Genomic DNA, 27,318 nt, shown 5'->3' with positions numbered 1-27,318 from the left:
TCACACTAGTATGGCTTCATTAACATAACAAAAGAAACCCCCTATTTCCACACAGGGTCATATTTATAGGTACAGGGGTTAGGATTCAACACACATTTTGGGAGGACACAATTCAAGCCATAACAGTAAATAGACAGTGAAGGCAAACAATATAGGTTTGGGTTTGTTTTTTGTGTGTGACCGCACCTTCTGAGTCTCGTTTTTCTATGTAACGGTTACGCCTGCATAAGCAAATTAATAATTAATATATATGAAAAATTAAAATGTAGTTTCTCTAAAAGTTAAATGAGGGCATGATTATTGATGTAGAAAAGGATCTGCAAAGGAATGATGTCCCAAATCCCTCGAAATGACAGAGAAGTTATTCTCTAGAAAAAAATAAATGTACAATTACATCTGAAAACAAGAAAAACACACTCATTAGGCCAAAATGTATAAAGAATTTCTGAAATAGGAAAGGCAGATGTGATTGTGCTGATATTGAAAATCACAGTCCAAAGTAGATCAAGGAGAGGATGCTGAAAAAGGTGGTGTCAACTGCAAACTCAAAGATTACAAATACGAAAAGCAAGAGGGGGCCCTGGCTCAATAGCCCCAAACATCTTCCTTTCTCTTGGTTTAGGTACTTCTCCTACAGTGGTATTTAGAATGATTCTATTTACCAAAATTTGATCCATATGCCTCTTTCAGGTACTTAGAACTGGATGCAAGAAGCATCTGTAAGATTAGAGTGGTCAAAATACCATTCTACCATGTCAATCAAAGAAAAAAATAATACCTGAACCAATTAAGTAAATGATAACTGAATCTCTCAGATCTGGTATAATTAAAACCCTTTATATCTCTTTTAGAATCATTACTGTTTAAATGTCATATTTTTAGCCACTAAAACCATTCTTACTTGAAACCTATTTAGCTCTTCTTCACCTATTCACAAAATGAATGCTAGCTCACTTTTGTACTATTCACTTATTTGCCATTTTAAAACCCAAAATGACTGTGATGCTGTTAATACTAATATTATCCTAATTTTCTCATCAGTGTTGTCCTGATAGTTCCAAAAATGCCTTGGCATTTATCCATTGGCTGCATAAGAAAAGCCTGTTTAATAAAATTGCTCATGTTTGTCTTTGCTCCTTTATGTCTGAAAAGTTCTCACTTTCTATGACACCACATCCTGTGTTCTGTACTTAATCCTTCTGAGTTTACAGCATTCAATATGCACCACTTGCTCAGACATGGCCATCTTCAGATTCTCAGTGGCTCTTGCTTTAATATCAGTTAACAGGCTAGCAGAGTAATGTGATTATTACAGGGATTTTGGTAGCATGGTGAGGATCCTTGGGCCAGGGGCTTTACATATTGTAGGAAAAATGATAGAAGTACTTCTGATGATTTTAGTTTGCATGAAATCCATTCTGGTAGAGTTCTATAGTGCCTGAATAAAGTCCAAATACCCAAACAAAATACTGTAGTCTAAAATGCTATTGCCTATAATCACTTAGATAATAAGACAATCAGAGATACCCCAGTGCTTGTTCCTCTGTGAATCTACATCCTCCGTGGAGTGGCCTCCTGAAGCCTGAGGAACCACTGGAGCAGGAAACCAATTATAGCTGCATGGTATGTTTCCAGATTCTGCCAGTAGATGGTTCCTTGAAAATTCAGCTTAGGGGCCTCAACGGGGTCACCTCTGTTAGGCAGCCATTATTAAGATGCCCCTCAGAGCATCTTCATCTTTCTCCTATCACAGTATCCATCATACACTTTGCCAATGTGGTTTTCCTTCACCATTTCCACCACAAGCCTGTGAGTTCCTTACGTACAGAGATTTTGTTTTAAATTATGTGTTACCCCAGCACTTAGCATAACGCCTGACCCCCCCAAAAAATTAGGGCCTCAATAAATGTTTGTTGAATGTGATCCTTAATTCATTCATTCAACAAATATTTGAGCACCCACTATGTACCAGGCACTAGGGATACAGCATGGCCTACTTCCTTTTCTCATGGAACTTATATTCTAAGAGGGAGAGACAGACAAAATAAACAATGAAATGAGTATAAAATATGCCCAATGGTATAAGTGCGATGAAGAAAACTAAAGTAAGGAAGGGGTTAGAGAGGGATGATAAGAGTGGGCTGTTCTTTTATAAATGGGTAACTGGCTTATTGAACAAGTGGAACTTGTAGGTAGGTACAACCAAAAACAAATCTATTCTTCCCTCATCAATGCCCATTCATACTTACTTGGAGGGGCTAGGTCTTTCCCATGCCCCTTGATAAAATATAGAACGGACAGGTCCCATGACTTTTCCAATCATTCTCAGATAATATAAAAATCTTCCGGTTATTTCTATCCCAAGAAGAGTCCCATGTCATCGTTAAGGCTTTAAACTTCACATAAAGATTCTCATGTCTCCAACTTAGGCCTGGCTTGGTATGGCCTATTATGGTGGGAAAAGGGGGCCCAGTTGGCTTCTTCTCAGTTGACCCACTTGAACTTCTTCCTTGCTCCCCCAACTTCCTCTGGCTCCTTGGGGGTTGAAGCTGGGAGTGTGGAGATATGAGAAATGACAGAGGTAAGGGCAGAAGTGTCATCTTGTGTTGGTTTCCTCCAGGCATGTCTATCTCTGACTCTGTCTGACATTGAAGGACATTCAAACCTGATGTTCTTGAGGAGTTCTGGTAGACTTTGAGGTTCAACATTGAATGGCATATTCCAGGAGGCAGGATTCCTCCAGTTTGACTTAAATTTTCTATCTCAGCCCCTGGGATTCTAGCAGATCCTCCTCTCATTACTACACAAGGTGTTCTTGGGGCAGGCTCTGAAATGGCTCCATGTCATCTCTCTCTTCCAGATGGCCCACATCTGATCCACAAGAGCCACATCTGGGCCTGAGCACTCACACACCATTGCTCCACAACTGACGATAGTGTAGCTAGCTCCCTCTTTCTGCTCTGCTGCTTCAGACAGATCACCGTAGTCTCATATCTGTAACTTCACCAGGCACCCAAGGGGGTTTGCAGATGAGACTTACAACAAAGCAATAACTTTCCAAAAATCTTCTCTCTAATCTTAATCTCCTCTTTTGGCTTCTTGTATTTCAATCCTTAATGTGAATGGGGTCCTAAGGGCACCCTCGTCTTTAAGGGTCTTGCATAAGTGGCCTAATACTTCACTTCTAGTCTCAATAGAATGTGGGACAGTTATTTCATTCTTGGCCTTTTGGAGCATCCTCCAAGACACAGATAAAGAGAGTCCCATTTCAAATCTTGTTACAAATAAATGATGCTCACATCAGCCCCAGCGGCAGCATTTAAGGGCAAGGAGACCTTCAATCAGCTAAATAGAAATGCTTGTGGATGTAAAAAACCAACCACTCAGCAGCAATCTTGCAAAAAACCAAAAATGCTAAGAAGGCAGTCAGGAGGTGAAATAGATGGGGATAGGGCTAGCCAGCACATGTGTGGATATAATTCAGGAAACAGGACAGAAGTTATAGCTAAGACGTTTGAGAAATCAAAGCCCCAACACATATGCAGTGAGGTATATACAATACCCAAGCCAGGGCCAAAAAAAAATTGGGTTCACTTTCTGCAAGAAGCATGCAGCATGAAGGTAAAAAGGCCACTGGCCTAGGAGTGAGACAGCTGGCCTCTCCAAGCAGCAGTTTGGAGCAGTATTTAAGAGTGCAGACTTTAGAGCCCAAGGAGAAAAATTAATATATATTTTTTAAAAAGATTTTAATTTTTAGTATACTCTCTGTTGGATCTTGAGCAAGTTACTAAGCTTCATTCAGCCTCAGTTTCCTCATCTATACAATGCAGGTCATGTAGAGTACCTGCCTGAAGAGTTGTCCACCGTTCATGTAACTGTTTTATGGAATAAGCTGTGCCCAAGAGGATGTAATCATGAAGCAACTTTATTTGAATCCAGCAGTCCCTTCTATCCCACACTGAGGGCTTGTTCTTTCCTTCTGGTTGATGGACATCTTAGGCAAGTCTCACAGCTTTTCTGGTCCTTCTGAATCCCAAGAAGAATCTCGTTTTCATTTTGAAATTTTCCAGCATAGTGAAATTACCAAAACTTCAACCTGTATTAGATTTAAAGCTTCTCACCTTCCCAGCTCAGTGCTGCTTTAGGCCTGGAAGTCTGCAGTGGGATGGGGCCTTGGTCAGCTGCTGTTTCCCTTCCTGCCTCTCTCTCTCCTCCCCTACTCACTGACGCTTTCCAAGCCTGGATGATGAGGAGTAATTAGGGGAAAAGATATAGTGTCAACTGGCCCTTACTCTCTTGACCCACGTTAGCACCTCTGGGCTTAGAAGAATTTCAAAATTGACTGCTTCTCGCATGGGGCACTTTTGTCATTGTTTTGAGAGATTCCCTTACTGAGAACCTCCGACTACAACCTTCTGGAAGCAGGTCAGTCTTCTCCTTCTGGCTGATTATAACTCCTCTTCCCCAGCCTTGGGTTATCCAGTGGGTCTCTTCTGCTAGGTCTCTTTGCCTCTCAGCCCCACCCCAGGCAGCCTTCTTTCAGCAGCACTCTGGACAGGTTCTCTCCCGTACATCCCACGGGAAACCTCACAGAAGGACACATCCTTGGCCACTGCCATCCTCTCCAAGTGCAGCATGCTCTCGCTCTCTTCCTGCTCTGCATGTCAGGCCTGTCCTCTGACCATTCCTCAGTCATGACATATACCTGAACCGTGTGTCCTCCAACTTCCAGGTCTCGCATATTAATGTCTCTAAGTGGGGCCCTTGAAAGTCCTCTCAGTTTTGTAAGGGGGGACATGGCAACACTCAACTAAAGAAATCCTCCTCCTAGTGTGCTGTCGCAGTATGGGGAGAGCAATTAGGGTCACTTAACAATGTATGTATAGATTTTTGTATGGGAGACTAACTTGAAATGTAAACTTCATTTAAACTACAACAATAAAAAAATTTTAAAAATCCTCCTCCCACTCTTCAACCCCTAGCCTTCAAGGGCAAAACCATTTGTACTGACCTAAGCTAGAGTTTCTTAGCAGGTTCTGCCTAATGGCCCAGCGTCTTGCTACAGGACATATGTATTTTGCCATCTATCAAGAGTAGTCTAGCCTTTAGGCCTCTATCAAAAAACTGTGACAAAATGTGGAGAGGCTCATCTACCCTCCTGGTGCATCCAGTATAGCACCTGACACAGGAAAGTACGGAGGCTCTGTGCCTGTATCCTCTCTCTTCTCTTTATACCCAGGACCTCGGGTAAGTCATTTAAGATCTGTGAGTCTAGGTATATAACTGGAATATCTTTCTTGTCAATTTTATATTTTTGTTGTGAAAAACATCCATGTCCTGCCTTGTCAAATAACTAGCTCTTAAAATCCCCAAGACCCAGAAGGTTGAACGGAGTCTTTGGCTAGTCCCAGAGCTCTTGACATCTTAGGACACAATTTAAGGGTTCTGGGAGTTGATTGAGCAGGCACCCAGTAACCAAGCAGTAATCTATTCATAACAATGCAAACAGAAATTACTTAGGCAATGACTATTCCTTTTGTAATTGTGTTACACAAACTCTACTAGCTTATGAAAAGTACAAAGGACTTAAAATCAAAGACCTGTGTTCATACCCTAACTTTCCACTCCCTAGCCGTGTGGCTTTAAGTACCGCACTTAACCTCTAAGAGTTTCTTTATCCTCATCAGTAAAATAGAGATAATAATACCTACTCCATAGAAAAGGAAACCCTGGTTGTGTAGTGGTTAAAAGTTTGGCTGCTGACCAAAAGGTCAGCAGTTCAAATCCACCAGGCACTCCTTGGAAACCCTATGGGGCTGTTCTACTCTGTGCTATAAGATCGCTATGAGTTTCGGAATCGACTCAACAGCAATGGGTTTGTTTTTTTCCACAGAGAAGAGTCCCTGAGTGGCACAAACAGTTAAGCACTTGACTACTAGCTAAAAGGTTGGTGGTTCAAACCCAGCCAGAAGTGCCTCAGAAGAAAGGTCTGGCAATCTGTTTCTGACAGGTCACAGCCTTGAAAAACCCTATGGAGTGCAGTTCTGTTCTGCACACGTGGGGTTGCCATGAGTCAGAGTCAACTTGACAGCAACTAACAACAGCAACTCTATAGGATAATTGTGAAGAGATGTCTAGCAAAATGCTGCAACAGCATCACAACAGTAACAATTTCTTGAGCACTTGCTATGTGCAGGCACTCTATGTTATATTTATATTTATTGAGCACTTTATATTATTTATCTTATCGAATTCTCACACCAAATGTAAGAAGTGGGTGCATTTTATAGGTAAGGTCACTGAAGCACACAGTGGCTAAGTCACCTGTCTAAATCACTAACATAGCTAATAACGGGGCACCGACAAGGTGTTCCTCCCTTCATTTTTCCATGCTTCACTATGATGAAGATTCCTGACTTAAAATAAATAAATTAGCAGCCACTACTTACTGGGGGTTCATCAGTTCCAAGTCGCCGGTATGTTGAATTACACAGTTTTTTTACAGTCTCAGGACCTTCTATATCATAATCTTTGGGAAAAGCTTCTCTGTCATGGTGCCTTAAGAAAAAAATTAGAGTCCAGTGAGGGATGAATCTTATTTACGTTTATTGCGCTTAAATTTTCTAAGTTACTCAGTGAAAAGTTACTATAATTTTGACATCATTTTAATTGTAAATCAACTAGACTCATGACATATCAAGTATTTTCCATCTCTTTTTTTCAAATAATGATGAGACTTCTTCCTAAAACCAATTAGTTCAAGTGACAAAACTAATAATAGACCCCAAACAAGACTTTTCCAACACAGTAACTTATTCAGTTACTCCAATGAGATGAATCTTACTTAATAATGTAGAACAGTTCCTGAAAGTACATTCTAAAATAAAACATGATAACATCTCAGAAAGGCAGTCAACCACTTAGAAGTTCTTTCTACCATGAATTTTAATTACAATTTTTTTCCCCATACAAGTGGGATAGGAACGTATTTGCTCACATTGATTTATAACCTGTGCTTCTGACTTCTAAAGGGGGCGTAAGGGAAGCTGACAACTAAATATAAGCTAGGGGAAAAAAATGCTTTAAAAAATGTGGTTGGATGAGGAAAAAATGTTCCAAATCTCTTGACTAGTAAGGTGGTTAGGAATAATAGAAGTCCCTGGGTAGTACAAAAGGTTAACACGCTTGGCTGCTAACCAAAAGGTTGGAAGTTTGAGGCCCCCCCCACCCAGAGATGCCTCAGAAGAAAGACTTGGTGATCTACTTCTGAAAAATCAGCCACTGAAAATTCCATGGAGTACAGTTCTACTCTGACACACATGGGGTGGCCATGAGTTGGAATCGACTTCACGGCAACTGGTAACTAATACCTTGCCATGAGCGTAGGGATGAAGGGAAAGACTACCAGTTATTATTTCCTCACATTATCCCCACAGCTGACTTCTTTATTAGGCACCACAGGCATAGTGCCTAAGGAGCGCAACACTTTGAGACTTGCAAACATGTTTTAGATTTTTTTAATCAGAAAAATGGAATTAATGTAATCCAGCTTGGATTACATCCATTTTTATGCCAATGCAGTAGTAAAATCTCATTACAATGCTTTTTATGGAGGATGGAGCCCATGAAGCAAAAAGTGCTTAGGGCCCACAAATGTCAGAATGTGGCCCTGGTTAACCCACGACATATTTTAAATTTTATTGTAACTAGATTCTGAGAAAAGATGAAAATATGTTCTTTTTCTTATACAACCTTAGATAGCAGCCAAAAACACAGCATTAAAAATATGAATCTGTAACGAAGGCGTTTCTTTGGGGGACAGAGCTAATGCAATGTGGCATTCCCTGCCGCCTGCCGCTGCCCACTGATGGTGTGCCCGCAGCCTGCCTGGCTCCAACAGATACACAAACCAAAAACCAAACCCATTGCCGTCGAGTGGCTTCTGACTCATAGTGATCCTATCGGACAGAGTAGAACTGCCCCACAGGGTATCCAAGGAGTGGCTGGTGGATTCGAACTGTCGATCTTTTGGTTAGCAGCCAAGCTCTTAACCACCATGCCACCAGGGCTCCAACAGATACACAGCCACCAAAAAACACCAGCCCCTACTTCCAAGAGGTAGCATAAAAACAAATATAGTTAAAATGATTAAGGTATTGTAAAGGAAACCAGAGACCTAGTTAATTCCCTAACTTTATTATATTATGTCATGTGAACATTTGTCTGTGCCTCAGTCTTCCCCGACATTAACTGGGAATCATACAGCAAGGAAATAAATGAATCAAATGCAGTGAGAGTCTCAAATGAAAAATAACATATAAATGCAAAATATTATTGTTTAATAATATTGTGTCTATCCATAATATTTTTGGATAGTTGAGTATTTTTTTGTTGTACTTTAAGTGAAAGTTTACAACTCATTAGTCTGTCATACAAAAATTTATACATAGTTATGTGACACTAATTGCTCTCCCTATACTGTGACAGCACACTCCTCCTTTTCACCCTGGATTTCCTGTGTCCATTCAAACAGCTCCTGACCCCCTTTGCCTTCTTATCTCACCTCCAGACAGGAACTGCCCATTTAGTCTCATGTACCTACTTGAGCCAAGAAGCATATTCTTCACGAGTATCACTTTATGTCCCATAGTCCAATCTAATCTTTGTCTGAAGAGTTAGCCTCGGGAACTGTTTTAGTTCTGGGTTGACAGACAGTCCAGGGGCTGTGACTTCTGGGGTTCCTCCAGTCTCAGTCAGACCATTAAGTCTGGTCTTTTTACTAGAATTTGAGTTCTACACCCCACTTTTCTCCTACTCCATCAGGGACTCTCTGTTGTGTTCCCTGTCAGGGCAGTCATTGGTGGAAGCTGGGCACCATCTAGTTCTTCTGGTCTCAGGCTGATGAAGTCTCCGGTTTATGTGGCCCTTTCTGTCTCTTGGGCTAATACTTTCCTTATGTCTTTGGTGTTTTTCATTCTCCTTTACTCTAGGTGGGTTGGGACCAATTGATGCATTTAGATGGCTGCTCACTAGCTTTTAAGACCCCAGAAGCCACTCACCAAAGAGGGATGCAGAACATTTTCTTAATAAACTTTGTTATGCCAGTTGACCTAGATGTCCCCTGAAAGCATGGTTCCCAGACCCCTACCCCTGTTACTCTGTTTCTCAAAGTGTTTGTATTCAGGAAACTTCTTAGCTTTGGTTTAGTCCAGTTGTGCTGACTTCCCCTGTAATGTGTGCTGTCCTTCCCTTCACCTAAGATAATTCTTGTCTACTATCTAATTAGTGAATAACCCTCACCCTCCCTCCCCACCATCGTAACCAATAAACAATGTCTTCTTCTGTGTTTAAACCTTTTCTTGAATTCTTATAATAGTGGTCTTATACAATATTTGTCCTTCTGTGACTGGCTAAATTCACTCAGCATAATTCCTCCATGTTATAAGATGATTCACGGATTCATCATTGTTCTTTATCATTGCATAGTATTCCACTGTGTGACTGTACCATAATTGGTTTATCCATTCATCTGTTGATGAACACCTAGGTTGTTTCCATCTTTTTGCTATCGTGAACAGTGCTGCAATGAACATGGATGTGCATATATCTACTCGCGTGACGGCTCTTATTTCTCTAGGATATATTCCAAGGAGCGGGATTGCTGGATCGTATGGTACTTCTATTTCTAGCTTTTTAAGGAAGCGCCAAATTGATTTGATAGTTGGGTATTTTAAATACTTTATCACTACTAAGGAAGCCATACAGCATCTGTGTGAACTGTGAATAGCAGTATGCACAAAAATAATCAAGACGTAATAATACATATGTATATATACTTTATACAGTCTTATTCTCCTTGCTACATGCATTTATTTACAGTCACCATATAACTTGTCATGACTTGTCATTTATAGCAATAAAAACATCTTTATGGAAAAAAAATGAGTGTGATAAAATTTAGAATGACTCTGGAACAGTAACTTTCAAACTTTTTGACCACAGCCCCCCAGTAAGAAAAGCATGTTACATCTTAATCCAGAATATGCATATGTGTATTTCTGTGCATAAAACTGAAACTTAAATTTCTATTTCCCCTTATATGAACTTGAATACTTTCTATTCTCTTTTATTCTATTTCATTTTTTAAAGTGCTGTTACCGACCCACTAAAGTGAGTTCACAAAGCATCAGCAGGTGAGGACCAAAGTCTGGAAAATACTGCTCTAGACCGGTGGTTCTCAGCCAGGTTGGAAGGGGATCAATTTGATCAATCTATTTAGCAACGACTAGAGATGTTTTTAGTTGTCCAACTGGAAGATGGAGTTGTGTGCTAGAGGTCAGGGATGCTACTAAACATCCTACAGTGCACAAAACAGCGCCACAACAAAAGAATTATCCAGCCCAAAACATTAGTAGTGCCAAGTCTGAGAAACTCTGCTCAAGAGGATAGTCGCATACCAGGCTCTTAGACCAGTGGTTCCTAGATCCAAGTGTTTCATGGAGCAGCAAAACTCTCCCCCAAAATGGGTGGGACCAACATAAAGTTGCCAACTTTTTTTGACAAGAACATTAAAAACAAAATAGCCGTCCAGTCGCTTTAACAAGAGGACCTCTAACACCAAAAATTGTAGTCCCAAGAGGTGCAAACAGTTAAAGCTCTCAGCTGCTAACCAAAAAATTAGAGGTTTGAGTCCACCCAGAGGTGCCTCAGAAGAAAGGCCCAGATATCTACTTCAGAAAAATCAGCCACTGAGAACCTTATGGAGCACACTTCATCTCTGACACACATGGGGCTGCAATAAGTCAAAATCAACTGGACAGCAACTGGTTTGACTGGTTTTAAGACCAAAGAATCTCAGAGTCCTGTATAAGGAATATATTTAGCTATATGAAAAACAGAGCCCTGGTGGCACACTGGTTAAGGCTACAGCTGCTAACCAGAAAGTCAGCAGTTCAAATCCACCAGCCACTCCTTGGAAGCCCTCTGGGGCACTTCTGAGTCGGAATCAACTTGATGGGAACAGGTTTATATGAAAAACTTGCTACATTGTCTTGATAGTTTGTATATTACCTTGGATTAGTAAGAAGGTCATTACTGACCAGAGCAAGTCTACAGCCTGGCTTCCCAGATATTAATTCGCCCAGATAGGTATTTGACAGGAGCTGGTCCACATTCAGCCCAAGGCCAAAAAAGCTTGAATACAGGTTCTGTGCTGCTGACTAAAGAAACAGCTGTGTCTTCAAAGCCAGGCATGCAGGTACAGCCTGGCCTTCTTGCTGGGAAGGGGACCTACAGGGCTTCCTGCACGCAGGGCCAGAATTTTCCTTGAGAAGCAGCTTGCATCTGCTGTGAACCAAGTTCTATCAAGCCCAGAGCTTGATATGGCTATTTCTTTATATGAGAAATCTTTATGTGAGATAGCTTTAATTACAAGTAGATGAATCTTGTTTTCTCTGTCCTTTTGTGGGAGAGATAATATGAATATGAACAGAATTAGGAGCGGGGAGAGGGCTGACAGGACAAAATCAGAGCTGCAAACTATATAAAAAGGAGCATAGAACCATGACTGTGGCCTCAAAAATGCCACTTGGAATGATTTAAAGAGGGCCAAGGTCAAGTACTCAGCTGCCAACCAAAAGGTTGGCAGTTCGAACCCACCAGCCACTCCGCAGGAGAAAAATGTAGCAGTTTGCTTCCGTAGAGATTACAGCCTTGGAAACGCTCTGAGGAAGTTCTGCTCTGTGCTACAGGGTTGCTTTGAGTTGAGAACAACTTGATGGCAACAGGTTTGGTTTTGGTTTTATGAAGGTCAGTAGAGGAAGGAACTCCTCAATGAGATGGATTGACACAATGGCCACAACAATGGACTCAAACATACCTATGATCATGAAGATGGCACAGGACTGGGCAACATTTTGTTATCTTATATATAAGGTTGCCATGAGTCAGAGCCGACTTGATGACAACTAGCAACAACAAGGTCAACAGAATCCAGGAGAGCAAAGATTAGCATAAGCAGGTCCCACTCTGGACAAATGCCCAGTATATGCAGTTGGTATACAACTTCTCTTCACCAACCCTACCATCACCTGAGATCCTATAAGAGCTTGAAGTTCCTACCAGAAAAGCAGAATGTCTGCATCAAATTGGATCTGTAAGTGCCCCTTGAGAAAACACATACAAATATCCAAGTGAATTCCAGAACTAAACAAACTTGGGTCCAGGGCATGCTCAGCCATGGACCTGCACCTCCCCTCAGGCTGCCATAGGCCAGAGTGATCCAGATTCCAGTTAGAGAAGGATGGCGTAGGGTTAGGACACAGGGTTCTCCTCGTAGGAAAGGAGATGAAGTTACACTCTATGGTTTCTGTGATCCCACATCTAGTAGGGGAAGTGAAGTGGGAGGTTGCAAAGAAACCAATATCTTCATTATTACCCTGCCCTTCTCATTGTTTTATAATTGCCCATGAATGTATCTGCCTTCTCATTAGATGAGGACCTTCTTGGACACAGGGATTATTTTTTATTCATCTTTGTGATCTTGGAGCCTAGTATAGTCTGACATATTGTAAATGCTCATTAAGTCTTGATGGATTGATTGATTGATTGAATGAATGAATGTTCTTACATTATGTTACTGTCACCTTAATACAAATGCTGAAAGCAAAGGCTTTCCAAATGCGTCTATAAAAAGAAAGAGTACCCCAGCTCACTTTGCAAATCACACATAAAGAGGGAGTGATTATGCATATAGAGATGCTAGTCCTCTGCAACACTAACTTCTCTCTAGAGGAATTATAATCTACTTGCTGAGTGGAAAAACTCTCAATATACATATGCATAACATTGAGTGAAAAGGGGGTTTGAATCTGAGCAATATCTGACATGTAAAGAATGACAATCTGAGCCAAATTCTAGCTTCTGGTTACTTGACAAGAGACATACTTTCTTTGCGGATCTCAAAGATGTTAAAATTTTTTAGCTGGGACTCCAGATGGCAGAATATATTACTCTTCAATGTTAGAATTATTAATTTAGTTCACAACTACTCTGTAAGCTATTTTGTTTTCTGATGTAAATCTAGTCCAAATGAGAAGGGAAAGATACCTTTTCTATTACGTTTTGTAATCATCTTCTATCTAGGGCTTTAAAAGAAAATTACCCTAGAGAGTCAGCTATATTCCCTGACACATTAGAAGCATAAAATCAATAGAATCAAAGACTGAGAAGAAACGTTTGACAATCCTCTTTCAAGATTTCTTGGGCAAATGATTTACATGCCAAGGTATTGTTATTTGGTGGTATGTTTATCAAATTGACAAATGAAGAGTTTAAGATGCATTTGCAGAGTCATAAAGAAAATCTTATGTCTTTGGAAGAAATTGTGACATTTCAGACTTATGAAGAAGGACTTTGTTTTTCTATGTGTCCCCTGCTGCTTGTGATTTGTGCACCTATAACCAGGAAACCACAAAATTTGAAGCCTAAACTGTACTCAAAAGAAAACCATTTGACTGAAACAGAGAAGTGAAGTCATTTTTTTTCATTCAACGTGTATTGAGTGGCATGTAAATAACATCCATCACCACTATGAATTTTCTTCATAGAAAAATCTTCAAAAAACATGAGGTCGTGTGGAGAATAATGGGAGTAAACAAAAGGAATACAGTAGTCCAGGTCTTTATCTTAACAATTTAAACATTAAATAAATTGTTGTCAGTCTGATTAACTGGCATACATGTGACTGTAAAAACTGCTGAAGGGACATGCATTAAATAGAGTGACCCTATAACTTATTATCCCAACTGGGACACCTTTAGAGGGAACCACCATTACCATCGAGTTGATTCCAACTCATGGCAACCCCATGTTTGTCAGAGTATACAACTGTGCTCCATAGGGTTTCAGTGGCTGATTTTTTGGAAGTAAATCACACTTTTCTTCTGAGGGGCCCCTGGGTGGACTCAAACCTCCAACCTTTCAGTTAGCAGCCAAGTGTGTTAATCATTTGCATCACTCAGGGACTCTGGGACTACTGTAACCCAGACTGTTCTGGTCAAATCAGGATCAAGGTGATGATTTTCCATAACCCTATAATTATTTTTAAATCCTAAGATATTATCTTGGATTTCTTTTTTTTTTAGTGTGCTTTAAGTGAAAGTTTACAGCTCAAGTTAGTTTCTCATGCAAAAATTTATACACACATTGTTATGTGACCCTAGTTGCTATCCCTATAATATGTCACCACACTCCTTATTTCCACCTTGGATTTCCCGTGTCCATTCAACCAGCTCATGTCCCTTTCTGCCTTCTCATCTCGCCTCCAGACAGGAGCTACCCATTTAATCTCATGTATCTACTTGGACTAAGAAGCACACTCTTCACCAGTATCATTTTATGTCTTATGGTCCAGTCTAATCTTTGAAGAGTTGGCTTCGGGAATGGTTTCAGTTCTGCATTAACAGAGAGTCTGGTGGCCATGTCTTCTGGAGTTCCTCCAGTCTCAGTCAGACCATTAATCTGGTCTTTTTACTAGAATTTGAGTTCTGTACCCAACTGTTCTCTTGCTCCATCAGGGACTCTCTGTTGTGTTCTACTTTGGGTTTCTTTGATCCTCAACTCCAAAAACAGCATATACTGGCTGGTCAAAGACATTCTGGGTGGTGGAATAGTGGACTAAGGAGAGAGAGAGATTTTAAAGTATATTATATATTAGTAATTAAAGTGTATTATATATTAGTAATTACCGTAGTCCAAAAAGCACCTTCACAGTATATCCCCATTGGCATGGAGACCTGTTTGCCCCCTCCAAAAACAAAAAACAAAAACCCTGATTACCTGTGTAAGCTCCTATCCCTGTAGTCTTTAAAACACTTGACTATCTGTGTAAGCTCCTAACCCTGTAGTCTTAATATTACCAGCTTAAATAACTTGAATTAATTACTCCAGAAGAACATAAAAAGATGGTATTATGTGAGTTTAGGGCCCGTTTTAATCCACACTCCTGTGATTCCACGAGCTATGCATATTGAGCAGATAATATAAGGTTCTTTGGTTTCAGAGCAATTCATTACATTTACACTAGAAAAAAACTGAACAAGTCTTTCTTCATGGATAGGATCTTGAGTTAAAACAGACGTCTATTATGAACATAGCTGCATGAAGGAGCATTCCCCCTATTTTCCCCCTAGAAATCATTCAAAAGCAGCAAAGAAATTGGGGTGCGGGGGGGAAGAGCTAACTAAATTTTTGGCAAACCAGGAGAAGTTATAATCCCCAGATTGTATCACATGTAAAGGCTACTAAAAGCAGCCAAGATCCTGTAGAATCCAAGTGGAAGACGTGGAAACAACAGGCTGTGCTGAGAAATCTCAGTAATGACATTGTCCAGAGGTGGGAACTCCCAGAGAGTTGCCAGCCAACAAATTATTTTTCCTGAAGTTATGCAGATAAACTTTTTCACTGAAAACAACAAAAAAATGATATATTTTATGTATATATATACATACATATATATATATATAAAATGGTGGCGCAGTGGTTAAGAGCTCAGCTGCGCATCAAAAAGTCAGCAGTTCGAATCCACCAGTTGCTCCTTAGAAACCCTATGGGGCAGTTCCGCCCTGTCCTATAGGTCGCTACGAGTTGGAATCAACTAGGCGGCAGTAGGTTTGGTTTTTGGTGTACAGACATAGAGATAGATAGACATTGGTTGTTGTTGTTGTGTGTCCTCATTTTTTTTTAAATTCAAATACATTAAAAGTATTTAAGAGCTAAAAATTCAGTGGGGAACTTCCAGGTCAATTTTTGTACGATAGTCTTGTACCCAGAAGAGTAAGTGGAATTGCAAACCACCAAACCTGCTGATGCCCTTGGGGGTGTTTGCCAACATTACACTTGGGCAATGGCTTCAGGACTAGAGGTTCAATGGCTTCAGGGCTGGAGGGACAAAAGTCTAACCCCAGAGCTCACACTACGTGGGGAGTTTTACAAGAAAGTCTTCCATACGTGATAGACACTGTGCTCTCCAGTATCATTTCTTCTTTCTTTCCTGGTAATATAAGAAGTTGAAATTTCCAGCCTCCTTGCAGTTAGTGGGGCCATGTGACTACTTCCGGTCAATAAAATGTGAGTAAAAATGATATGTGTCATTTCTGGGCTAAGACAGTCAAAGCTCTTTTACAATCCTCGACACTTTCTTGCCCTGCCAGAGCAACAGATGACACTCCATGTGATGGAGCCTCAATCAGCCCGAGTCTCAGAGTATCTCTGTGGAGTGCCCACCTCTACCCCTCAAAAACCTACAGCAGACTTTGTGTGACTGGGAAATAAACTTTTATGTGTTAAACTACTTAGATTTTGGAGTTGTCTGTTACCACACTTTTTAAGTCTAGACTATTTTGATTAACACAGAAATCTGTAACAGAAGTGGAGTGTGTACTGATATAACAAAAATATTTAAAATATACGGCATTGGCTTAGAGGTCAGGCAGAAGGTAATGAGGAAAGTGATACCATAAGCTGGAAAGGCAAAACTCCACAGTAACTGAGGAGTCAAATCATGTTGCTAGTAAGATTGGGAAAGAGGTTGGAAAACAGTGTTAGTTCTGTGTGGGAATTGCTATTGGGGTGTTTCTGTCAATGTATTTAAAAGAGAAAGAGAGATGAATTCAGGAAATAATCGAATGGTTTGCAAAAAGAAATGAAAGGAAATAAGAGATTCCAGAAATTTGGTGACATACAATGCTACAAGTTCTAACCACTTTTAGACCCCAAACAGTAGGAGAAAAAATTGAGAATTAAATTATTTAGAAAACAAAAAAAAAAAGAACCAAGAAATAGATGAATAAATAAATAAAATGGGCAAATCCCTATTTAGTTAATCAAGAAAAAGGGTGGAGGGAGATACTATGAGTTGGAATTGACTTGAGTGGTGATGGGTTTGGTTTTGGATTTTGTTTTATACAATGGAATATTATTAGGCAATAAAAAGAAATGAAGTACTGATAAATGCTACAATATGGGTAAACCTTGAAAATATTATGCTAAGTAAAGGTGGTCACAAAGAACCATAAACTGTATGATTTCTTTAGATGAAATCACCAGAATAGACAAATTTATAGAGACAAAGTAGATTCATGGTTGACTAGGGCTGGGGTAGGGACGCACATGGGAGTATTGGGGACTAACAGCTAAGGCAAGCAAGGTTTCTTTTGGGGGGTGTCTCAGTCATCTAGTGCTGCTCCAACAGAAATACCACAAGTGGATGGTTTTAACAAAGAGAAGTTTATTCTTTCCTAGTCCAGTAGGCTACAAGTCCAAATTCAGAGCATCAGCACCAGGGGAACGGTTTCTCCATCGGCTCTGGAGGAAAGTCCGTGTCATCAGTCTTCCTCTGGTCTGGGAGCTTCTCTGCACAGGAACCTCAGGTCCAAAGGACGCGCTCTGCTCCCAGCACTGCTTTCTTGGTGGTATGAGGTTCCCATGTATCTCTGCTTGCTTCTCTCTTTTATATCTCAAGAGAGATTGCATTAAGACACTAATCTTGTCAACCTCATCAGTATAACCTCATCACAGTAATAGAATTTACAACACATGAGGAGATCACATGTAATCTCACCATAGTGGTAGAGTTTACAACACATAAGGAAATCACATCAGATAACACAATCATACAATACTGGGAATCTTGACCTAGCCAAGTTGCTACACACATTTTTTGGGGGACACAATTCAATCCATGACAGGGGGTAATGAAAATGTTCTAAAATTGATTGTGGTGATGGATGTACAACTCTGTAAATAAACTGAAAGCCTTTGAATCATACACTTTAAAAGGATGAATTCTATGGTATGTGAATTATGTATCGATAAAGTTGTTCTTTAAAAATAGAGGGATAAAACCATCAAAATAGAAGAAAACATTTTAAATCATTAAAAACTACTTTCCATAACTCTATACAAATATATTTGGAATGTTAGATGAAATACATAACTTTCCAAGAAAAATAATGTACCAAAATTGTTCCCAGTTCAGAGAAAAATAGACAAATTTCCAAAGAAGAAATAGAGAAAATTGTCAAAGAGCAAAGAGTTACACCCCCACTCTCAACAGTATTAAACCCAGATGGCTTTACAGTGAGGGGAAACAACTTATTTGTGCCTGAATGTCTAGCAGGACATTTACATTTCTTGACCTGCTCACTTGTCAGAGCTACATGAACAGGGTTTGAGGCAATGAGTAAGACCTACACATGAAAGTCAATGCCCTGACTTTGACATAATAAATGTAAACCAACTAGAGGTAGCCTTTCCAAATTACTTACATTCATTACAGAATGGTTTAACATATAGAAAAAAAAAGGTCTAATAAAAGTCATGTAATCTATCTAGACCAAAATTTTCTAATAATTCAGACACCACACATAGTTCTAATAGAAAGATTCAGCAGAGTAGCAGTATACAAGATCAACATACAAAAATCAGTTGGATTCCTATACACAAACAAAAAGAACTTCAAAAAGGAAATAAGAAAAGCAATACCATTGATAATAGACCCTACAAAGATAAAATACTTAGGAATAAATCTAACCAGGGATGTAAAAAACTTATACAAAGAAAACTATAAAACACTATTGCAAGAGACTAAAAGACACCTACATAAATGGAAAAACATACCATGCTCATGGATAAGAAGATTCAACATAGTGAAAATGTCAATTCTACCCAAAGTGATCTACAGCTATAACTCAGTCCCAATCCAAATACCAACAGCATTCCTTAATGAGATGGAAAAACTAATCACCAACTTTATATGGAAAGGAAAAGGCCCCAAATAAGCAAACCAATATTGAAGAAAAAGAACAAAGTAGGAGGTCTCACACTACCTGATTTTAGAATCTATTATACAGCCATGGTAGTCAAAATAGCCTGGTACTGGCACAATGACAGACACATAGATCAATGGAACAGAATTGAGAACCCAGATGTAAATCCATCTACCTATGGTCAGCTGATCTTTGACAAAGGACCAAAGTCCATTAAATGGGGGAAAGACAGTCTTTAACAAATGGTGCTGGCAAAACTGGATGTCCATGTGTGAAAAAAATGAAACAGGATCCATACCTCACACCATACACAAAAACTAACTCAGAATGGATCAAAAACTTAAATATAAAAACTGAAACTATAAAGATCATGGAAGAAAGAATAGGGCAATGCTAGGGACCCTAATACATGACATAAACTCAATACAAACAATAACTAACAATGCACAAACACCAGAAGATAAACTAGAAAACTGGGGGCTCCTAAAAATTAAACATTTATGCTCCTCAAAACTTCCCCAAAAGAGTAAAAATAGAACCTCGACGGAGAAAAAACATTTGGCTGTGACATATCCAACAAGGGTCAAATCTCCAAAATATGTAGAATATTTCAACACCTCAATAACAAAAAGACAAATAATCCAATTAAAAAATGAGCAAAGGGTATGAACAGACACTTCACCAAAGAAGGCATTCAGGTGGCTAACAGACACATGAGGAAACTCTTATGATCATTAATCATTAAAGAAATGCAAATCAAAACTACAATGACCATCTCACCCGACCTTACTGGCACAAATTAAAAAAACAGAAAATAATAAATGCTGGAGAGGTTGCGGGGAGATTGGAACTCGTATGCACTGTTGGTGGGAATGTAAAATGGTACAACCACTATGGAAAACTATATGGTGGTTCCTTAAAAAGCTAGAACTAGAAATACCATGCCATCCAGCAATCCTACTCCTAGGAATATACCCTAGAGAAATAAGAGCTGTCACACGAATAGATATATGCACACCCATGTTCATTGCAGCATTATTCACAATAGAAAAAAGATGAAAACAACCTAAGTGACCATCAGCGAATGAATGGAAAAACAAATCATGGTACATACACCCAATGGAACACTATGCCACGATAAAAAACCATGAGGAATCCATGAAACATCTCACAACATAGATAAATTTGGAGGTCATTATGCCAAGTGAAGTAAGTCCATCGCGAAAGGGCAAATATTGTGTAAGATCACTATTATAAAAACCCAAGAAAAGGCTTACACACAGAAAAAAAAAAAAAAACTTTGATGGTTACGAGGGAGGGGAGGGATGGGAGGTGAAATCACTAACTAGATAGTAGACAAGTGTTAACTTTGGTAAAGGGAAAGGCAACACACAATATAGGGGAACTTTGATCAAGGCAAGGGCATAGAAGCTTCCTAGACACATCCAAATACCTTGAGGGACTGAATTACTGAGGCTGAGGGCTGGGACCATGGTCTTGGGGGACATCTAGGTCATTTGTCATAACATAGTTCATAAAGAAAATGTTCTATATCCTACTTTGGTGAGTAGAGTCTGGGGTCCTAAAAGCTTCTAGTGGCCATCTAAATACATTTATCTGTCCCACCAAGTTCAAAGCAAAGGAGAATGAAGAAAACCAAAGACACAAGGAAAATATTAGTACAAAGGTCTAACGGACCACATGAACCACAGCCTCCATCAGCCTGAACCCAGAAGAATTAGATGGTGCCCAGCTACCACCAACAACCACTCTGACAGGAATCACAATAGAGGGTCCCGGACAGAGAGGGAGAAAAATGTAGAACAAAATTCAAATTTACAAAAAAAGACCAGACTTACTGGTCTGACAGAGACTGGAAGAACTCCCAAGACTATGGTCCATGAACACCCTGCTAACTCAGAACTGAAGCCGCTCCCAAAGTCCACCTTTCAACCAGATTAGACAGGCCTATAAAATAAATCATAACACACGTGAGGAACATGCTTCTTAGTTCAATCAAGCATATGAGACCAAATGTGCAAAACTTGCCCAAGAGCAAAGACAAGAAGGCAGAAAGGGACAGGAAACCTGGAGGAATGGACACAGGGAACCAGTGGTATAAAGGGAAAGATGGAGGGTCCTGACACATTGCGGGGATTGCAACCAGTATCACAAAACAATTTGTGTATAAATTTTTGAATGAGAAATTAATTCGCATTATAAACTTTCACCTAAAACACAATAAAAAAAAAAAACTTAGTTAAAACAAAATAAAGAAAATACACTGTGTGACTAATAATTAAAATATAACTGCATTTCACACAACACTGGGGAAGCCAACACAACTTGTCCAAGGCAAGGTCATGGAAGCTCCATAGACACATTCAAACTCCTTAAGGGACCAAAATGGTGGGCTGAGGGCTATGGAGACCATGGTCTTGGGGAACTTCTAGCTCAACTGGCATTACATAGTTTATAAAGAAAATGTTCTACATTCTACTTTGCTGAGTAGCGTCTGTGGTCTTAAAAGCTTGTAAGTGGCCATCTAAGATACTCCACTGGTCTCACCCCGTCTAGAGCAAGGGAGAATGAAGAAAACCAAAAACACAAGGGAAAGATTAGTCCAAAGGACTAATGCACCACAACTACCACAGCCTCCACCAGTCTGAGTCCAGCACAACTAGATGGTGCCTGGCTACCACCACTGACTGCTCTGACAGGGATCACAATAGAGAGTCCCAGACAGAGCTGGAGAAAAATGTAGAACAAAATTCTAACTCATGCACACAAAAAAGACCAGACTCACTGGTCTGGCAGAGACTGGAGAAACCCTGAGAGTATGGCCCCCAGACACCGTTTCAGCTCAGTAATGAAGTCACTCCTGAGGGTCACCCTTCAGCCAACGATTAGACAGGCTCATAAAACAAAACGAGACTAATGGGGCATACCAGCCCAGGGACAAGGACAAGAAGGCAGGAGGGGACAGGAAAGCTGGTAATAGGGAACCTAGCGTTGAGAAGGGGAGAGTGTTGACATGTCGTGGGGGTGGCAACCAATGTCACAAAACAATATTAGTACTAAAGTGTTTAATGAGAAGCTAGTTTGCTCTGTAAACCTTCATCTAAAGTACAATTTAAAAAAATTTTGGAGTTTGGCTTAAACTCCAGCGTGGCCACTTACTAGATAAGTGACCTCACTGAGAAAAACTCTATATACATAATTAAATTTCAAAATAAAATAAAGGAAACAGTAATAAAACAAAAGAGAGTAGTGTGTCTTAAAAACAGTAACACAATATTCAAACTTATTCCAACTAACTTTTTCAAGCACTGTAATGATATATTAGCTAATGTCTACACAGGATTTCTATTTTCTGTCCATGATGTTCAAGGTCAATTTTTAAAACTGCTTGGATGGGTGGAGAGTTTAAATTCAAAATAACATCAAATGTAGGAAATCCCAATATACTAATCGGTTATATCCTAAACTTTTGCTATAAAATGGAGGATCTGGAATTTGAAATTCATTCTCTATAGTAGCTATCTAAAGGACTCCTGACCTAACATTTCTCCTTCCCCCTACAGGAGTCCACATTTCTTGGTGGCTACTGGAGTACTGTCATGTTTTAATCTGATCTTGCCAGATCAGATGACTCCAGGAAGATGAACGGCCCAGGGATGGGTATCTGACCTGGAATTTTTGGATTCAGAACTGAAAATACCTTAAATTCAATCCTTCTGTGTAGAATGAACATGTAAGTTATGAATTCCAGAACAGGCAGCAGCTCCAATGATAAGATGAAGCAAACACACAGAGAGGAACAGAGGGGGGAAATGAAGAGAGTCCTGGTAGCATTTGCAACTCTTGTTCCAGTTTCTCCTAAGGTTCAGCTGTATCCCTGCCCTTCTTGTTATCTGGTTAACCAACTATCTCATGAATGCCTTGAGCTAAGTCATTCTGCTTTTTGCTTAGGCTAACGGAAGGCTAGTATCTGCAACTTAAAACCCAAAGAATTCAAACCAAGATGCACATAAAATGGTATCCATGGTTATGGGTTCCCAGGCAAACTCAAACAAGTTTACCTAACAATACTAGTTCTAGTGCTACTAAAAACCCTGAGCACTGAGCCTGGGTATCTTGGTATCCATAGATCAAACCTCTCTTTATCAAAATCTCACCAAGCCCACATTTCTCTTACTCTCCACCCCACCCCCCACCACACACACACCTCCCTACACCCTTACCTAGAAGAGCTAGTCAGTGCAGTAAAGAAAAGAAAGCTTGATAGAAAAGGTACTTGTGATTATTTGTGAAAGAAAACACTTCTGCAGCGCACATGGGGAAATGCCTGTGCTGTGTACAATGTCTTACAAGGGCTCATCTTGCAAGTAAAACTTTTATTTTGGTCAACACCAGTTAAATTGACCAAACCCTTACACAATGCTCCAGGCACCACAATTCCATGCCACAGGTTTTCAGACAAAGAATTTGTTCTGGATTTCTTAAAAGAGGCTAACATTGGAAGGAAAATGTACCCAGGGCAAAAGAATAGTCTCCTAGACTTTATCTTGAAAAAAAAAAAAAAGAGAGAGAGAGAAGGTGCTTCCTCAAAAGAACTACTACCTTCAAAAGCATTTGTGGGTGTGTGCGTATGTTGAAAAATAAGAATGTAGAACTAGATTAAAAATAACCGTGGTGTAGGATCTACCATTATAGAACACAGACAAAAATGAAAGGGTGGTTAAACCAAATGAATGTGAATAACATCATCCTTTTTATCTAGCGTAAACTACTAATTAAAAAGATATAAAAAAAGACACAATAAACCAAGAAAAGTGACTCAGACTCTGAAAGAGATGAAGTATGGTGTCTAAATTCTGATCATTTAGAGAACGCTTCAGGGGGAAAGCTGTACAAAACTATATCAAATTTGTATATGTACTTTTACTTTATTCTTAACAATTCATGTTCATTATAGAAAATTTAGAAATAGCAAAGAGAAAAAAAAGAAAAAAGAATCCATAAATCCATCACTCGGTAATGACTATGTCATGTAAAATATAGTGAGTATCCTTCTAGTCTCTATTTAATGCACACAGACACATATTTTTTAACAAGGGAGAACCCAGTACTTGTGTTGCTTTAAAAAAAAAAAAAACTTACTTATACTGAAATTGAATTTTCAAATCTTAATCTTTGTACTTTTCTTTTCTGAACTTCCTTTAAAATAATCTTTGCTTTAATAAATCAGAGGAAACTACATGTGGCTTGGAAATAATTAGGACTTTCACCAGGAATATGAAGAAAAATAAAGTGTTGCTGATTAACTTTTGACTGAAGTTATGGATTGAATTGTGTCCCCCAAAAATGTGTGTCAACTTGGCTAGGCCATGATTCCCAGTATTGTGTGGCTGTCCACCATTTTGTGACCTGATGTGATTATCCTATGTGTTGTAAATCCTAACCTCTATGATGTTAATGAGGCAGTTATGTTAATGAGGCAGGACTCAATCTACAGGATTAGGTTGTATCTTGAGTCGATCTCTTTTGAGATGTAAAGAAGAGAATCAAGCAGAGAAGGGAGGGACCTCATTACTGCCAAGCAAGAAGAGCCAGGAGCAGAGCGTGTCCTTTGGACCCGAGGTCCCTGTGCTGAGAAGCTCCTAGACCAGGGGAAGATTGATGACAAGGACCTTTCTCCAGAGCCAACAGAAAGAAAAAGTCTTTCCCTAGAGCTGGCGGGCTGAATTTGGACTTCTAGCCTCCTAGACTGTGAGAGAATAAATTTCTGTTTGATAAAGTCATCCACTTGTGGTATTTCTGTTATAGCAGCACTAGGTAACTAAGACAACTGACAAAATGGAACTTCTGAGTGCCAAATGAGATAATTTTTGAAAGTAAGGCACTGTTGAGAAATAAAAGGTCTCCTAAATTTCTTAAGTTTTTGTTTTCTGTTAACAACCAGAACCAAAAGCTTCCAAATATGCCACAGGTAGGGGCCATCTACTTGTGAAAAATCAGCCATTGAAAACACTATGGAGCACAGTTCTACTCTAACACACATGAGGTCACCATGAGTCCCATTCAAATAACAGCAACTGGTTAGGGTGACTTATAGTTCATCTTCTGAAGCAGGTTACTTTCAGAAGTGAAAGAGAGGCTTTTAGTAATTCTCAGGCCAACAGGAGTAGACCAAAATATTTTGGGCAAACCAAGACATATGTTCACCCTCCTACGAGGGATTTGGCTGGAAGTGGAGCTGAGCATCAGGGGGCCTGCCACAGGGCTGCCATGTTGAGAGGTGAGTGCCCCAATACAGTGACTGCAGGGTGACCACCCTAAGTCTGGTGGGGGCAGGGGAGGAGTGCAGAGAATCCACTGACAGTGATCAGCCATGCAAGCAAGAGCCGAAGTAGGACCAAGTCTGTAAGTAAAGACATCAGGCCCTCAACAAACAGCAGGCTTAGTCACCAATTTACCAGCAGCAGGCACAGCATCTGGATAGAGATGAGGTGAGCAAGAACAAGTACCCACATATAGATCTAAGGGTCTCACTCCCCCACCACCAAAATATCACGTCAGTCCCTCGCACATGCACAGATACCATTGAGGGGAGAAAGGGGGAGGAGAAGGGAAATCAACAGTGGGCATTATTCTGAAAAAAGACTACTTTAAACTAAAACAAGCTGCTTAAAAGTGAAGAGACAGAGATACCTTCATTCCCCCCCACCCGCCATGATCAATCAAAGTAAGTTATTTATTTAAGCCATCTCCTGCCACAGGCAAAGGGATACAAGATCAGTATACTGGTCCTCATCTGGTACAAGCAAAGAAAGTGAGCTTAAGGTCCTGTGTACTTTTCTAGTCTGCATGCAGAGTAACGGTCCAAACCAGTGCTGTGGCCCCCAATGATGGTCCAGGTTCAGACAGAGGTAACTTTAGTTGGCGTGTTTGAATGTTTTTCTAGTAACCAACAGTTGAGAAGCTATGAGGATCTGTTTTATAAAAATAAATTTCATATACGTTTATCCCTTGACTATTAACTTAAAGGTTGTTTTTTAGAACCCACACAGCAATGACACAGAAGAAAGGCCTGGTGATCTGCTTCTGTAAAGAAAACTCTATGGAGCAACTCTATTCTGTAACACATGGAGTTGCCATAAATAGGAATAAACCTGATGGCTAGGGGTTTGGTTTTTGTTTTTTTTAAAATCTGATTTGTAGTCTGCAATTTTCCAATTCTGCTACCAACCAGATAGTGAATATATTTGCATATTATTAGTCTGCTATTAAACGGAAACTGAACCTGTTGCCATCAAGTTGATTCCAACTCATAGCAACCCTATAAGACAGAGTAGAACTGCCCTATAGGGTTTCCAAGGAGCAGCTGGTGGATTTGAACTGTTGACCTTTTGGTTAGCAGTCAAGCTCCTTAACCACTTCACCACCAGGGCTCCAAGTCTGCTATTACATGATCTTAAATGGTCACATGACATAATTTTTTTAACTATGATTAAGAAATAAAAATATCTTTTCAAAGTGTAAATATTATTCTTCCTATATTAACTGGAAATTTCCTTACTACTTCTCACTCCCTGGTAGTAAGTCACTGCAAGTAGGAACAGTACAAGTTTGCTTCCGTTTTTAAATTCCTTACCATTCTAAATTGAAATCTGATGCATTGTACCCTTCTAGGCTTCCTTATACAGAGGTAACTAAAACCAAAAAAACCAACTGCCATTGAGTTGATTCTGACTCATGACAACCCCATATGTACAGAGTAGAACTGCTCCATAGGGTTTTCATGGCTGTGACCTTTTGGAAGCAGATCACCAGGCCTTTCTTGTGAAGTACCTGCGGGTGGACTCAAACCATCAACCTTTCTGGTACTAGTTGAGTGATTAACCATTTGCACCCAGGGACTCCTCACAGAGGTGACAAACATGCCTAAATGTTGCCCTTTTGCATCAGAGTCACGGCTGTGAAAATCAGCTGTGGCTTTATTATGTGGCTCCTTCTTCTAACCTCTCACTGTTGACAAGAAAAAAAAAAAAAGCCTATTGAAAGCCTTTTCTCTTCCCTCTTCAAATTCTAGTTGTGTGCAAGAAAACCACATAATGAAACTTGCTTATAATGTTCACAAACTAAGAGTTATCAAGCTTTCAATTGAGGGTCTGAGTCTATGTTAAAAGTAGAAGATTAGAGGCTTGATAGAAGGGGAAACACTGTGGGTTCCAGCAAAGGCAGCCTGCAGTATGTGGCCACTAAGGGGCTTTATTTTTCTCTTTGCCTTTTTATCCTGGTTCTTGAGTGTGTGTTGGAAAGGTAGGGAGGTGAGATTGCTGGATAGCTAAGATTTACCTAACTCTAGCATGGTCTTGGAGCTCTGATGGCACAGTGGTTAAGAGCCTGGCTGCTAACCAAAAGGTTGGCAGTTCAAATCCACCAGCTGCTCCTTGGAAACTCTATGGGGTGGTTGTACTCTGCTCTG

General features: G+C 39.9%; 1 protein-coding gene across 1 annotated transcript in view; it reads right to left on the bottom strand.

Annotated features, from left to right (window-relative positions):
• CFAP95 (cilia and flagella associated protein 95) overlaps positions 1 to 27,318 on the bottom strand; it is a 76,720-nt gene that overhangs the window by 43,823 nt on the left and 5,579 nt on the right. Inside the window, exon 2 of the mRNA XM_004375846.1 lies at positions 6,450 to 6,558. Coding sequence (XP_004375903.1) covers positions 6,450 to 6,558 — 109 coding nt within the window. The remainder of the gene's footprint in view (positions 1 to 6,449; positions 6,559 to 27,318) is intronic.

This window comes from Trichechus manatus, unplaced genomic scaffold, assembly GCF_000243295.1.
Source record: "Trichechus manatus latirostris isolate Lorelei unplaced genomic scaffold, TriManLat1.0 scaffold00038, whole genome shotgun sequence".
NCBI lineage: Eukaryota > Metazoa > Chordata > Mammalia > Sirenia > Trichechidae > Trichechus > Trichechus manatus.
Note: the sequence above shows the minus strand (reverse complement) of the source record. Positions and strands in the feature narration are given on the sequence as shown.